The 12,264-nt window shown below is 52.1% G+C and overlaps 1 protein-coding gene and 1 long non-coding RNA gene across 2 annotated transcripts; both read left to right on the plus strand.

Moving 5' to 3' along the window:
- Window positions 1-1,090: 1,090 nt before the first annotated feature.
- On the plus strand, window positions 1,091-11,361 carry LOC108803967. Its single transcript, XR_001942313.1, has 3 exons — window positions 1,091-1,102; window positions 8,932-8,937; window positions 11,278-11,361. It is a non-coding gene; the product is annotated as an uncharacterized LOC108803967 (long non-coding RNA).
- On the plus strand, window positions 9,140-11,363 carry LOC108803966 (E3 ubiquitin/ISG15 ligase TRIM25-like). Its single transcript, XM_018575745.1, has 2 exons — window positions 9,140-10,750; window positions 11,299-11,363. Exon 1 carries the CDS (start codon window positions 9,140-9,142, stop codon window positions 10,724-10,726), a length of 1,587 nt encoding a protein of 528 aa, XP_018431247.1. The 3' UTR covers window positions 10,727-10,750; window positions 11,299-11,363.
- Window positions 11,364-12,264: the final 901 nt, after the last annotated feature.

Raw genomic sequence — 12,264 nt, forward strand, 5'->3', positions numbered from 1 at the left:
TCCCCCTCTGCTGATTGACAGCAGGGGTGGGCGGGTGCAATAGCTAGTTTGCTATTGCAAAGTGAAATAGCCTATAGGAATCTAGCTATGCATTCCAAGCAGAGCACTTTCCGGGAGAAAGTGTCTCTCTCCCGGGCGGCCGGGAGCCGCTATCTAATAGCGGGAGACTCCCGGGCGACCCCTGGCAAATTGTCATTCGACCCCCGAAGGGGTCCCGACCCACAGGTTGAGAACCGCTGATCTAGGGGTAGATCAAAGACCTTCAGTGAGATCTGAATCGGAGACGCTGTCAGGATCGGTCTCTGAGGTTATTATTGGCTGTTCCTAAATTTGGAGCGGCCTAATAATAGCCAAAAATTAAAAAAAGTTAGTTTATCGACCCGTCATAGTGACTGCTCGATATAAACTGACAAAAGAAAAAGTTTTTTGTTTTTTTTTACAAAGTGTAAAAAAAATAAAATAAAGTGTAAAACAAAATTAGGAAAATAAAAATTATATATAAATAAAATAATCAAAACTTGTGAAAAAAGTGTTTTCTTCTAGTTTTTTCCTCAATTTTGTTTTTATATTTTATTCAAACTAAGTGAGGCGTTAGGTCCACATGTTTGATATAATGATATCGCCCTATCCGTCCTCTAACATACAACATATAACATGTGCGGGGACATTTAGTAAGAAAGTATATGACTGACGTGGAAGAATCCCACAGCAACAATGTAACAAGCGTGTCCTTCATTTATGAACAGAAACTGAAAACTCGCTCAGTCATGAAGGGGTTAAAGAGACATTAAACTCCGGGGTTAAATCTTAAAAATCCCTCCGAGACCACGAACTCTGAGTAACAATGTATCTTATTTGTATCACTCGGCTGTAGATCCTCCAATCATCTCTGACACTGTCCTTTCTTCTGGAGGGGGGCTACGTCCAGGGGCGTATCTGACGCGAGGCAAACAAGGCGTTTGCCATGGAAGTCTTCCTCCTGACGGTGGCGCTCTGTGCTAGATACCGGAGATACCGGCTGCTGCTCTGTGTCGTGGTGCTGGCGCTGGGGGGGAGAGCGCACTATACAGAGGTGGGTGATGCCATCTGCGGGAATCGGGGGGTCAGTCCGGGGGGGTGGCACGCAGTCGTGGGGGGGCGACAGTATACGAAGCCCTGACCTCATAGTTCTCCTTTAACAACACAAATGCCTGTGTATGGACCCGATCCCACCCCCACAGTGTATATCTGGGATTAAAGGAGAACTATGGGGTCAGTGTTTTTCCCTCATAGTTCTCCTCAGGGTAACGGGAGGACACAAACTAGCGTCCTTCCGTCACCCTAGGCTCAGTATATAGGGAGCTACAGCTCGCGGAATACTGAGACGCCGCAGCCAGAGCGGATCCCGACAATTGTGCCAAGATCCGCCCAGCTGCGTGAGTGACAGCTGGCTCCGCCTATCTAGAGGCAGAGCCAGCTGTACCCGCCCCCTCCCCCGTCCGTTACGCCAGTCAGCACTGGTGGATCGGAGCGGGGAGGGGGGAATCCAGTCCCTCCCCTGTCACGGCAGAGAGCCATGACAGGATCGAGAGGTGAGCGAACGCCGGTATGTGTTCTCTCACTTCCCGATCTACTGAGCCGACCTGTGACAGTCTCATTGTCACAGGTCGGCTAGAACTATGAGGTGAGTGAAAAGCCCCTCCCCCTCATAGTTCTCCTTTAAGCTTCCATATCTGGTCCTTCAATAGCCGGTTGTATCTCTCATTTAAACCAGCAGCCTGTGGATGGTGTGGGACGTGGCAAAGCCAGTACACTCCAGAACTTTTTGGCCCACTGTTGTACTGTTGATCCGGGGAAGTGCGATCCATTATCACTTTGGACTTTTCTTGGGTGGCCCTAGGAAATGATCTTCTGGAGTAATTGGAGTGTTGCAGCTTGCAAGGATGGACAGTCAAAAGTCCTGAATGGGTGTCTACTGCAGTAACTCAGTCCGTTGTCTCCCCGGGGCGAGTCAATCTGACACATTTCTGCAGGCCTCTCGCCCCTCTTGATGCTCCAGGTGGGATACTTTTGTAGTGGACATTGTCACACTTCTTCACACACTGTACAGTCTCTATCATGTCCATGGTTATGGATAGTCCCCTCTGCTGCGCCCATGCATATGTTGCTTTCTGACCCAAATGTCCTGAATGCTTGTGGGCCCATTTGGCCAAGTTCATCAATACCGGGCCAACTGGCACAACTGCAGCCACCTTGTCAATCTCCTCTGCCATTCTGTTGTAGTCCTTGAAGTCTGGAACTAAGGGCATATGTGCATCAACATTCCCCACGTTTATTGTACATGAGTGGGCTTCTTTCCAGATGTAGTCCCAGAATTCCTTCCCTCCACACACCGCCTTTCCATGAATCATCCAGTCATTGTACCATTGGGCCTCCAAGTTGTCATTCCCATAAACACCGCCCAGCTGTTAGTGTAGATAGTGGCATGAGAAGAACCATCCCCCTGTAGCGTCATTACTATAGCTTTCAATGCTGCATACTGGCTTGTAGGTAGGTGCAGTATGGCCAACGGCCACTAGATGCCCCCATGGGGCCCTGGAGATAGATGCAGCTCTGGCATGGGGAAACTCTGTGTCCCAGGAGAAGTTGATTTATAGGGGGCGCCCGAGAGGGGAAGTTGTTGTTCAGAGGAGTACAGAAGAAGTCTAAGACTGTCTGCAGAGTCTCTGGTGAGAGACTGTTTCTTGAACATAGGCTGGTCCATGGGAAGGACAGGACCAGGCCTAGGACTATGTAGAGCTACAAAGATTCCCTAGTTTCCCCACAGGGGGAAACCCACCGTGCTAGAACTGACAATGGATGGGATTCCGGAGAATAGTGAAGTGCTAGAAGACTGACGATATTTGCCAGTGGGCCTATGGCTGAAGTAAGTCGTGACTCTGGGCTGCACCTGGGCTGATGTACCTCTCTCTCTAAATTGTATCACCATGCAAGTAACAAGTGATGTGCCGTCACCCCACCCGGGGGTGGCTGAAATGTATGCTTCATACCATGTTCATTCTTTCAAGTAAAACCGACGAAAAGACTATCTGTGTGGACTGGTTCTTCTCCCTCCAACCTCTGAGAAGGTTCTACCGGAGTGTGATGTTGGACTGTATCGTGGATGTAACCATCTGAGGAGGGTAGGTGCGCAATGGGGCTATGCCTGACACAGGGTGCCGTTCATGGTGGCCTTTCTCCCTAAGGGGGAGGAAGCGCCGAAGACCGCAGAGGCGGTTGAAGCCATGAGGCCCTGTGTACGCAGTACTACACGTGAGGGAGTGTTTGCACGAGGCCAAGGCCGTGGCCCCTGACCGTGGGGTGTCTGGTTTCAAGTTGCATGCACGGGGTTACCCAGCCAACCCAAAGGGAACACACACGCAACACCCCAAGAGTGAACCCCGCCTACATTTTGGCGTAGTCGGCAGGATCAAGAAACTCATTGGTTGAAAAGGGCGCGGAGGACCAGAGCCCGCCCAGAAGACGGAGCTTAATTAGAGAGAGAGCGCGAGGGTGAGCCAGAGCACGTGAGACAAAGATGGCGTCGGCTGTGAAGGACCACGCGGAGGGAGCTGAGGCGGTGTTCGACACTGGGCTCCGATTCTACCCTGTCGGAGGGTTAGCTTATTGCCTTCAGAGAGAAGAAGGAGCGTTATGGGCAGTGTGCCCTGCATGTTGCAAACTGGCTCGAGATCTGTCCCCATGGAGTCGGTGTTCAGGGTGTCGCACCCTGCTGTTCAAAGCCAGTGCGGAGCGGTGGGAACCGCAGGAATTTGTATTGGAACGCCAGGATGGGCGTACTAATCTCGCAGGAGGAGATGAGAAAGCGGTTGTACCCGGCCCTTCCGTGCCGAAATGTGGAGGGTCGTGGGAGGCCTCCCCTAAGCCAAACCGGGTAGAGTTGCCCCACAGGGTCCCGCCAGCACGACTGGGATATTCCGTGAGTCGTTTATCTACGGGGTCCACCCCACACAGTTCTTCTGCAGCATCCAGCGGTAATCCATGGCCACCGGAACTGAGAGTGGGCCGAGCTGGGGAGCTGTCGCCAAGTTTGCAGTCGTTGGCGTTGTCGCCTGATCCACCCCGGGAGGAGCGGTGGATGTTCGAGGCTGGCTCGGGACCAGACCTGCCCGCGGTCCTGTCGGAGGGGACTACCGGAGGAATCCCGAGTGCTAAAGAGGCTCTGCCAGCCGGGATGAGTTCCGCCAAATCGGGAGGAGAGGTCGAGCAGCCGAGTGAGCCGGGCACGCTTGGGGCGCCACCCGACAGGTTAGTGGCCCATGAATGGGGTCTAGCCCGGGCAAAGAGGTCCGTGAATGCTTATTTGCCCCGAGGAAAGGGGTTGGAGAAAGAACTTCCTCGTTTGTCCCGCTTACAGCGGTACTTCAACAAGTTCGTGGCCCTAGAGTATGGGTGGGACTTTCCTTACCTTACGGAGGAACTGTTTGATCACTTAGAGGAACAGAGACAGCATATCTATCAGCAGGCCGTCTGGGAACATATCGGGGTCCCCAAGCCACAACGTCGCCTGACCGAGGACAATCCATACCAAGTCCGTTTCGGAGTGGTGTTTGAGGAATTCCACTATGGGCGTCATGTGTACAAGGACAGAGTCATTTTGTCCAAACCTGGGGCTTCGGAGGTGGTTAAGTCCGTCACGGACAGGGAACCCAGTACAGGGCGGGTGAAGCGATACCCCGACCCGTACTACTACGAACTTTAGGAGGCCGGATGGTTCTGCCCTTGGGGAAGGGTGAAGATTGTTATGCTGCTGTGATGTTCCAGTACAGATGTTGAGATTTATATTGCACTAAGTGTTCAAATGTTGTATTGCATACTGAGTAAGATGTTACAGTTTATCCATACAGCGTGTCTCACGTGTATGATTAAGGAAGGTCTCTGACTAACCGTGCAAGTCGTTTTATGCTGCTGATTGTGAGAAATGCAATGTTTTATAAATACAGAGAGTATCTTATTCCTGTAGGAGGAATGTGGAGTGGGGGTTTTACCGTATTGTGCATTGTATAGTGTGACTAATGTGTTTTCTATAAAAAGTTATTGCCCTATTGGTGACGGTGCAGCCCAGCCTTGGGAGGGGCTAGGAAGTGTGTTAGAAGCCCAGTTAGGAGTCAGGGGTTAGAACCTTGTAGATGCAGAGTAGAACATGTTGAGATACCTTGGTAGAAGGTATGGTCCTTGTCAGTGGTTCATGTAGCTAGTACAGGAGTGTACTATGTTTAACTGTGGGGGAATATAGGTAGGTGCAGTATGGCCAACGGCCACTAGATGCCCCCACGGGGCTCTGGAGATAGATGCAGCTCTGGCCTGGGGAGACTCTGTGTCCCAGGAGAGCTGATTTATAGGGGGCGCCCGAGAGGGGAAGTGAAGTCAGTTGTGGAGTTCAGTACAGGAGAGCAGAAGTCTAAGACTGTCTGCAGAGTCTCTGGAGGGAGACTGATTCTAAAACATAGGCTGGTCCATGGGAAGGACAGGACCAGGCCTAGGACTATGTAGAGCTACAAAGATTCCCTAGTTTCCCCATAGGGGGAAACCCACCGTGCTAGGACTGACAATGGATGGGATTCTGGAGAATAGTGAAGTGCTAGAAGACTGACGATATTTGCCAGTGGGCCTATGGCTGAAGTAAGTCGTGACTCCGGGCTGCACCTGGGCTGATGTACCTCTCTCTCTAAATTGTATCACCATGCAAGTAACAAGTGATGTGCCGTCACCCCACCCGGGGGTGGCTGAAATGTATGCTTCATACCATGTTCATTCTTTCAAGTAAAACCGACGAAAAGACTATCTGTGTGGACTGGTTCTTCTCCCTCCAACCTCTGAGAAGGTTCTACAGGAGTGTGATGTTGGACGGTATCGTGGCTGTAACCATCTGAGGAGGGTAGGTGCGCAATGGGGCTATGCCTGACACAGGGTGCCGCTCATGGTGGCCTTTCTCCCTAAGGGGGAGGAAGCGCCGAAGACCGCAGAGGCGGTTGAAGCCATGAGGCCCTGTGTACGCAGTACTACACGTGTGGGAGTGTTTGCACGAGGCCAAGGCCGTGGCCCCTGAGCGTGGGGTGTCTGGTTTCGAGTTGCAGGCACGGGGTTACCCAGCCAACCCAAAGGGAACACACATGCAACACCCCGAGAATGAACCCTGCCTACAGGCTGGATCCCCCAATTCCGTCCCCGTGTAGGACTATGTCAGTACTCAGGTTGTAGGATGCCACCGTCCACTGATGCCCAGACAAAGCGACTGCGGCTGAACCATCAGTGAACCATACTCACTCTTTCTCATCTTCTGACAGACACTCAAAAGGTGGAGCCTCATGAATGGGGGATGGCTGCAGTGCGGGGATTTCTTCTTCTGCCTGGGTGCTGGTGAATGTGCCAAGCTATGCCAGTTGCTTTGAAAAGTCTCTGACATCCCATACAGCAATACCCCCCCCTTCTGAAAGTACCACTTACATTTCATCAGGGTGTGGTTCTGGGCTTCAGTTACCCCAGCGGTCAGTCCGTTATCTCTCACCCATTCTGCTATTGGCAGTGCAGTATCGATGGTGACCGGTTTACCCCTTCAATCTCCTTGTGCATCACTATGTACTAACGGACTTATCAGTATTGATGTCACCGCTTCCTAAAACTCATTCTCCTCTGACTACAATACGACGCACAAGGCCGTCCACAACTCAACCAACCTGGTCCCAAAATATCACCCAAACCGTCCTCTTTGGTCCTCTCAGAACCTCCTGCTCTCTAGCTCCCTCATCACCTCCTCTCATGCTCACCTCCAGGACTTCTCTAGAGTGTCCCCCATCCTCCACCCTAAGCCCCTACCCCAACCTGTCTGACTATCCCCCTTCTCTCTTCCTGTTTAGGTGAATCCTGAAATCTCATCTCTACAAAGAACCCTCTCCCACTTCCACCTAACAACTCAACTTGTACCTTCTCCATCAACTCATCCTTCACAATTATTACCTTTTGTATCACTCGCCCCTTCCTTTTAGATTGTAAGCTCTCAGGATCAGTGCAATGCTAACCCTGTTGTCTGGGATTGTATCTCTGCTCTCTCACATTATATTGTAAAGCTCAGCACAAAACCAAACTGTGATATAAATGCTGCATAATATCAACTAGGGATGCACCGATACCGATACTAGTATGGATATCCGTGCCGATACCGAGTATTTGGGTGAGTACTAGTCCAAATGCTCCGATGCCAAGCCCGATACTTGCTGTATCAGGAAGCCGAGCAGCGCGCCATTACACGCTGCCCGGTTTCCTGATTCGCCGGGAAGCGGCTCCATGCTCTCTCATCACTTGTGATGAGAGAGCATGGAGCTGACTTCCCGGGCCAATCAGGAAGACTCACCCAAATACTCGCTATCGGCACCGATATCCATACTAGTATCGGTGCATCCCTAGTTGATATTATACAGCATTTATATAACAGTTTGGTCGGGAAGCAGGCCAATCAGGAAGCCGGGCGCCGTGTAATGACGCAGCGCCCGGCATTCTGATTGGCCGGGAAACTGGCTTAATGCTCCCTCGTCATCTCATGACGAGGGAGCACGGAGCCGGCCTCCCGGCCGATCAGAAAGCAGGGCGTCACGTCATTACACGGCACCCGGCTTTCTGATTGGCCGGCCAGACGGCTCCGGTTGGGTACCGGAGGAAGGCCGCGTTCTGGCTGGAGAGGCCCCGGTGGTGACAGGCTGGACATGCCGAGGTAAGAGGAGACGGACTTTCTTGTTGATCGGGAAGCCGGGTGGCGGGTCATTACACGAATGGGACTTCCGGTACTCTGTAATTGGTATCGGCAAGTAACGAAAAAACAATGATCTGTACTCGGTACCAAAATACCGGCATCGGTGCGCCCCTTATATCAATAATACAGAATATAGCGGCAAGCAGCAATAAAGGTGGCCGAGCATTACAGCCGGTTATAGGACATGAGGAGATATTGTAGTTACAGAGGTAAGTAGCAGGACATGATGCCAAATTCACAATGGCCGCCGACCTTGGAGACATTTGGAAGCCGTATTGTATTTGGCATTTATGGTTCTGAGTTCTCATATTCAGTGGTGATAGAAATGCACGTTTATGCCATTTGCTGCAATGTTAGAAGTGATTGGCTTGTGCCGGCCACAATGATTTTGGCATTGACTTGCTTTGATACTCCATGGTAGAGGAGGCCGGCCAGGGGGAGTATACAGACTGTTGCTGAGCAACTCACCTCACCCACCAATCGTGTCTTGTTCTGGGGAGGTTGCTTTGGAGGGAATAAGAAGATGTGTACTGGGGCATGGGTACCTTATCTAGGGGCCCAAGGGTCCAGACCCCCCACTGTCATGAGCACAGCAGGGTTCCTATGATCGGCAGACAGAGGGAGGGGGGCAGGAGGGAGAGCACTGTGGGGCCCCTGTGATCGGCAGACAGAGGGAGGGGGGCAGGAGGGAGAGCACTGCGGGGTGGGCTGTGATCTGCAGACAGAGGGAGGGGGCAGGAGGGAGAGCACTGTGGGGCCCCTGTGATCTGCAGACAGAGGGAGGGGGCAGGAGGGAGAGCACTGTGGGGCCCCTGTGATCTGCAGACAGAGGGAGGGGGCAGGAGGGAGAGCACTGTGGGGCCCCTGTGATCTGCAGACAGAGGGAGGGGGCAGGAGGGAGAGCACTGTGGGGCCCATGTGATCTGCAGACAGAGGGAGGGGGGCAGGAGGGAGAGCACTGTGGGGCCCCTGTGATCTGCAGACAGAGGGAGGGGGGCAGGAGGGAGAGCGCTGCGGGTCTGCTCAGTGTACAGCCCAGAAGATCTGCAGATGACCCCTTTGATCTGCTGGCTCTGTGTCAGAGATCAAAGCCCAGGCTAAAAAAAAGGAACCCACAATGAGCTGGAGAGGATTGGGGAGCAGAGAGAGGGGTTCAGGGCTACAAGGAGCCCCCTTCTCTGCCCCCAGATATGGAGATTATGGTCAGGAGTCCTCCCATGCATTATCTGTGTCCTCTGTATAAGGATTCCTATGGATACGAGTCTCAGCCTCGCCCTGTGTAGGAGTGCACAGAACCCGTCACGCTGGGTAAGGAGTGTCAGAGACTTTCACTTCCCTCTTCTGCTGTCAGCGATGGCGTCTGCTAATCTGAGAGCCGAGCTGGAATGTTCCGTCTGTCTGAACATTTATACAGATCCTGTAACCCTGAAATGTGGACACAACTTCTGCCGGGATTGTATTGGTCGTGTGCTGGATACACAGGGGGGGTCTGGAGGATATTCCTGTCCTGAATGCAGAGAGAAGTCCCAGGAGCGGCCTGCACTGCAGAGGAACATAAAACTACGTAACATAGTGGAGAACTTCCTGTCTGCTCAGCCAGAGGAGGAGTCCGGGGTCCTCTGTACTCACTGTTATCACGCTCCTGTACCTGCTGTGAAGTCCTGTCTGCATTGTGAAGCTTCTCTGTGTGACAACCACCTGAGAGTCCACAGCAAGTCCCCAGAACACGTCTTATGTGACCCCACCACTTCCCTGGAGAACAGGAAATGCTCCGTCCATAAGAAGATCCTGGAGTATTACTGCACTGAGGACTCGGCCTGTATCTGTGTGTCCTGCTGTCTGATTGGAGGTCACATTGGCCATAAGATGGAGTCACTGGATGAGGCCTCTGGGAAGAAGAAGGAGACACTAAGGAATGTTCTCCAGAAACTGATGACACAGAGAGAGGAGACGGAGAGAAGAGTCCAGAGTCTGGAGGAACACAGGAGGAAAGTACAAGGAGAAGCAGCCGGTGACACAGAGAGAGTCTCTGCCCTGTTCAGAGACCTCAGGAGACGTCTGGAGGACCTGGAGAAGAGAGTCCTGAGGGAGATCTCCGGGAGGGAAGAGCGGGTCTCCATCTCTGTGGTGGAGATGACCCGGGAGCTGGAAATAAAGAAGGAGGAGCTGTCCAGGAAGATGCGTGACATTGAGGAGCTGTGTAACCTGACGGATCCACTGACTCTCCTACAGGAATCAGACACAGGTGACTTGTGTGATACTGAGGATGGAGATGATGAGGACGGAGAGAGACATGATAGACTCCTCCATGATGGGGGGGGTCTGGATGTGGCTGGGATCTCACACACATTACACACGCGGTTATCGGATATCATGTCTGGGGTAAATGTATTCTTCTATATACAGGAAGACATATTACTGGATGTGAACACAGCTGCTAATGATCTACAGATATCACATGACAGGAAATCTGCAACCGCGTCACATAAGAGGCAGAATCTTCCAGAAACTCCGGAGAGATTTCAGTATTCTCCTCAGGTGTTGAGCAGTCGGAGTTTCTCCTCAGGGCGACATTACTGGGAAGTGGATGTCGGGGGGTCAGAGTGGTGGAGAGTCGGGATGTGTTACCCCAGTATAGAGAGGAGAGGAGATCAGTCACTGATTGGATGTAATAAGAAGTCCTGGGGTATGGAGAGGTGGGGGAGGGGTACTCAGTACTCAGTGAGACATGACAGGAAGGAGATCCCATTACCCGGCAATGTCCCCAGTAACAGAGTCGGGATAGATCTGGATTATGAGGCCGGGCGGATCTCCTTTTATGATCTGTGTGACCCGATCCGACTCCTCCACACCTTCACCACCACCTTCACTGAGCCCCTCCATGCCGGGGTATGTGTAGGGAAAGGTTGTATAAAGATATCTGGGGGGAATCAGAGGTGAGAGATCTGCCCGGAGACTGGTGACATCACAGGGCTGAGAATCTGATTGGTGGAATACTCAGCCAATAGGAGGAAGCAGTGGACAGGAAATTACATGACTGATGTATAAATCTGCAGACTCCGGGGGTTGTCATCATCATCCTCAACTTCACTTCACCACCTCGTGTGTCACTGACCAGGAACAAGCATGCCGGAGATCAGACGATTCAGACTTCACTGGCTGCATGCTTGTTCCACATCAGTGACACACTAGGTAGTGTAGTCAGGATCGGGATGACAGTCCTGGAGCCTGCACCTTTAAGGTGTATCTATATTTTTCAGCATTGTATGGAGCGGGGGATTAGAACCTCTGTCAGGTTTTTACTGCTACCCGGGACACCAATATAGAGATTCCCCTCACTTCCTGTCCAGGTGACAACATTTTTCAAGACAGGAAATGAAGGAAAATCTACACCAGGGACACAGAGAGAAATAAGAAGTCTTTCCTGTGGTGGGGGAGGGGAAGGCCGGAACCTCTGTCAGGTTTTTATAGAGAAATATCCGGAACTCCAGATCTGCCCGGAGACTGGTGACATCACAGGGCTGAGAATCTGATTGGTGGAATACTCAGCCAATAGGAGGAAGCAGTGGACAGGAAATTACATGACTGATGTATAAATCTGCAGACTCCGGGGGTTGTCATCATCATCCTCAACTTCACTTCACCACCTCGTGTGTCACTGACCAGGAACAAGCATGCCGGAGATCAGACGATTCAGACTTCACTGGCTGCATGCTTGTTCCACATCAGTGACACACTAGGTAGTGTAGTCAGGATCGGGATGACAGTCCTGGAGCCTGCACCTTTAAGGTGTATCTATATTTTTCAGCATTGTATGGAGCGGGGGATTAGAACCTCTGTCAGGTTTTTACTGCTACCCGGGACACCAATATAGAGATTCCCCTCACTTCCTGTCCAGGTGACAACATTTTTCAAGACAGGAAATGAAGGAAAATCTACACCAGGGACACAGAGAGAAATAAGAAGTCTTTCCTGTGGTGGGGGAGGGGAAGGCCGGAACCTCTGTCAGGTTTTTATAGAGAAATATCCGGAACTCCTCCCCCTATAGTGACCCCCAACCTGAGCCATACACAGCCAAAAACCTGACCGGGGTTCTATCCCTCCCCCATACCTTCCAGTCCCTACACCGTACCCTTCCCCCCTACCTTCCAGTCCCTACACCGTACCCTTCCCCCCTACCTTCCAGTCCCTACACCGTACCCTTCCCCCCTACCTTCCAGTCCCTACACCGTACCCTTCCCCCCTACCTTCCAGTCCCTACACCGTACCCTTCCCCCCTACCTTCCAGTCCCTACACCGTACCCTTCCCCCCTACCTTCCAGTCCCTACACCGTACCCTTCCCCCATCCAGTCCTTACACCGTACCCTTCCCCCCTACCTTCCAGTCCTTACACCGTACCCTTCCCCCCTACCTTCTAGTCCTTACCCTGTACCCTTCCCCCTACCTTCCAGTCCTTACACCGTACCCTTCCCCCCTA

This window comes from Nanorana parkeri, unplaced genomic scaffold (assembly GCF_000935625.1).
Source record: "Nanorana parkeri isolate BGI_ZX_2015 unplaced genomic scaffold, ASM93562v1 scaffold4603, whole genome shotgun sequence".
Lineage (NCBI taxonomy): Eukaryota > Metazoa > Chordata > Amphibia > Anura > Dicroglossidae > Nanorana > Nanorana parkeri.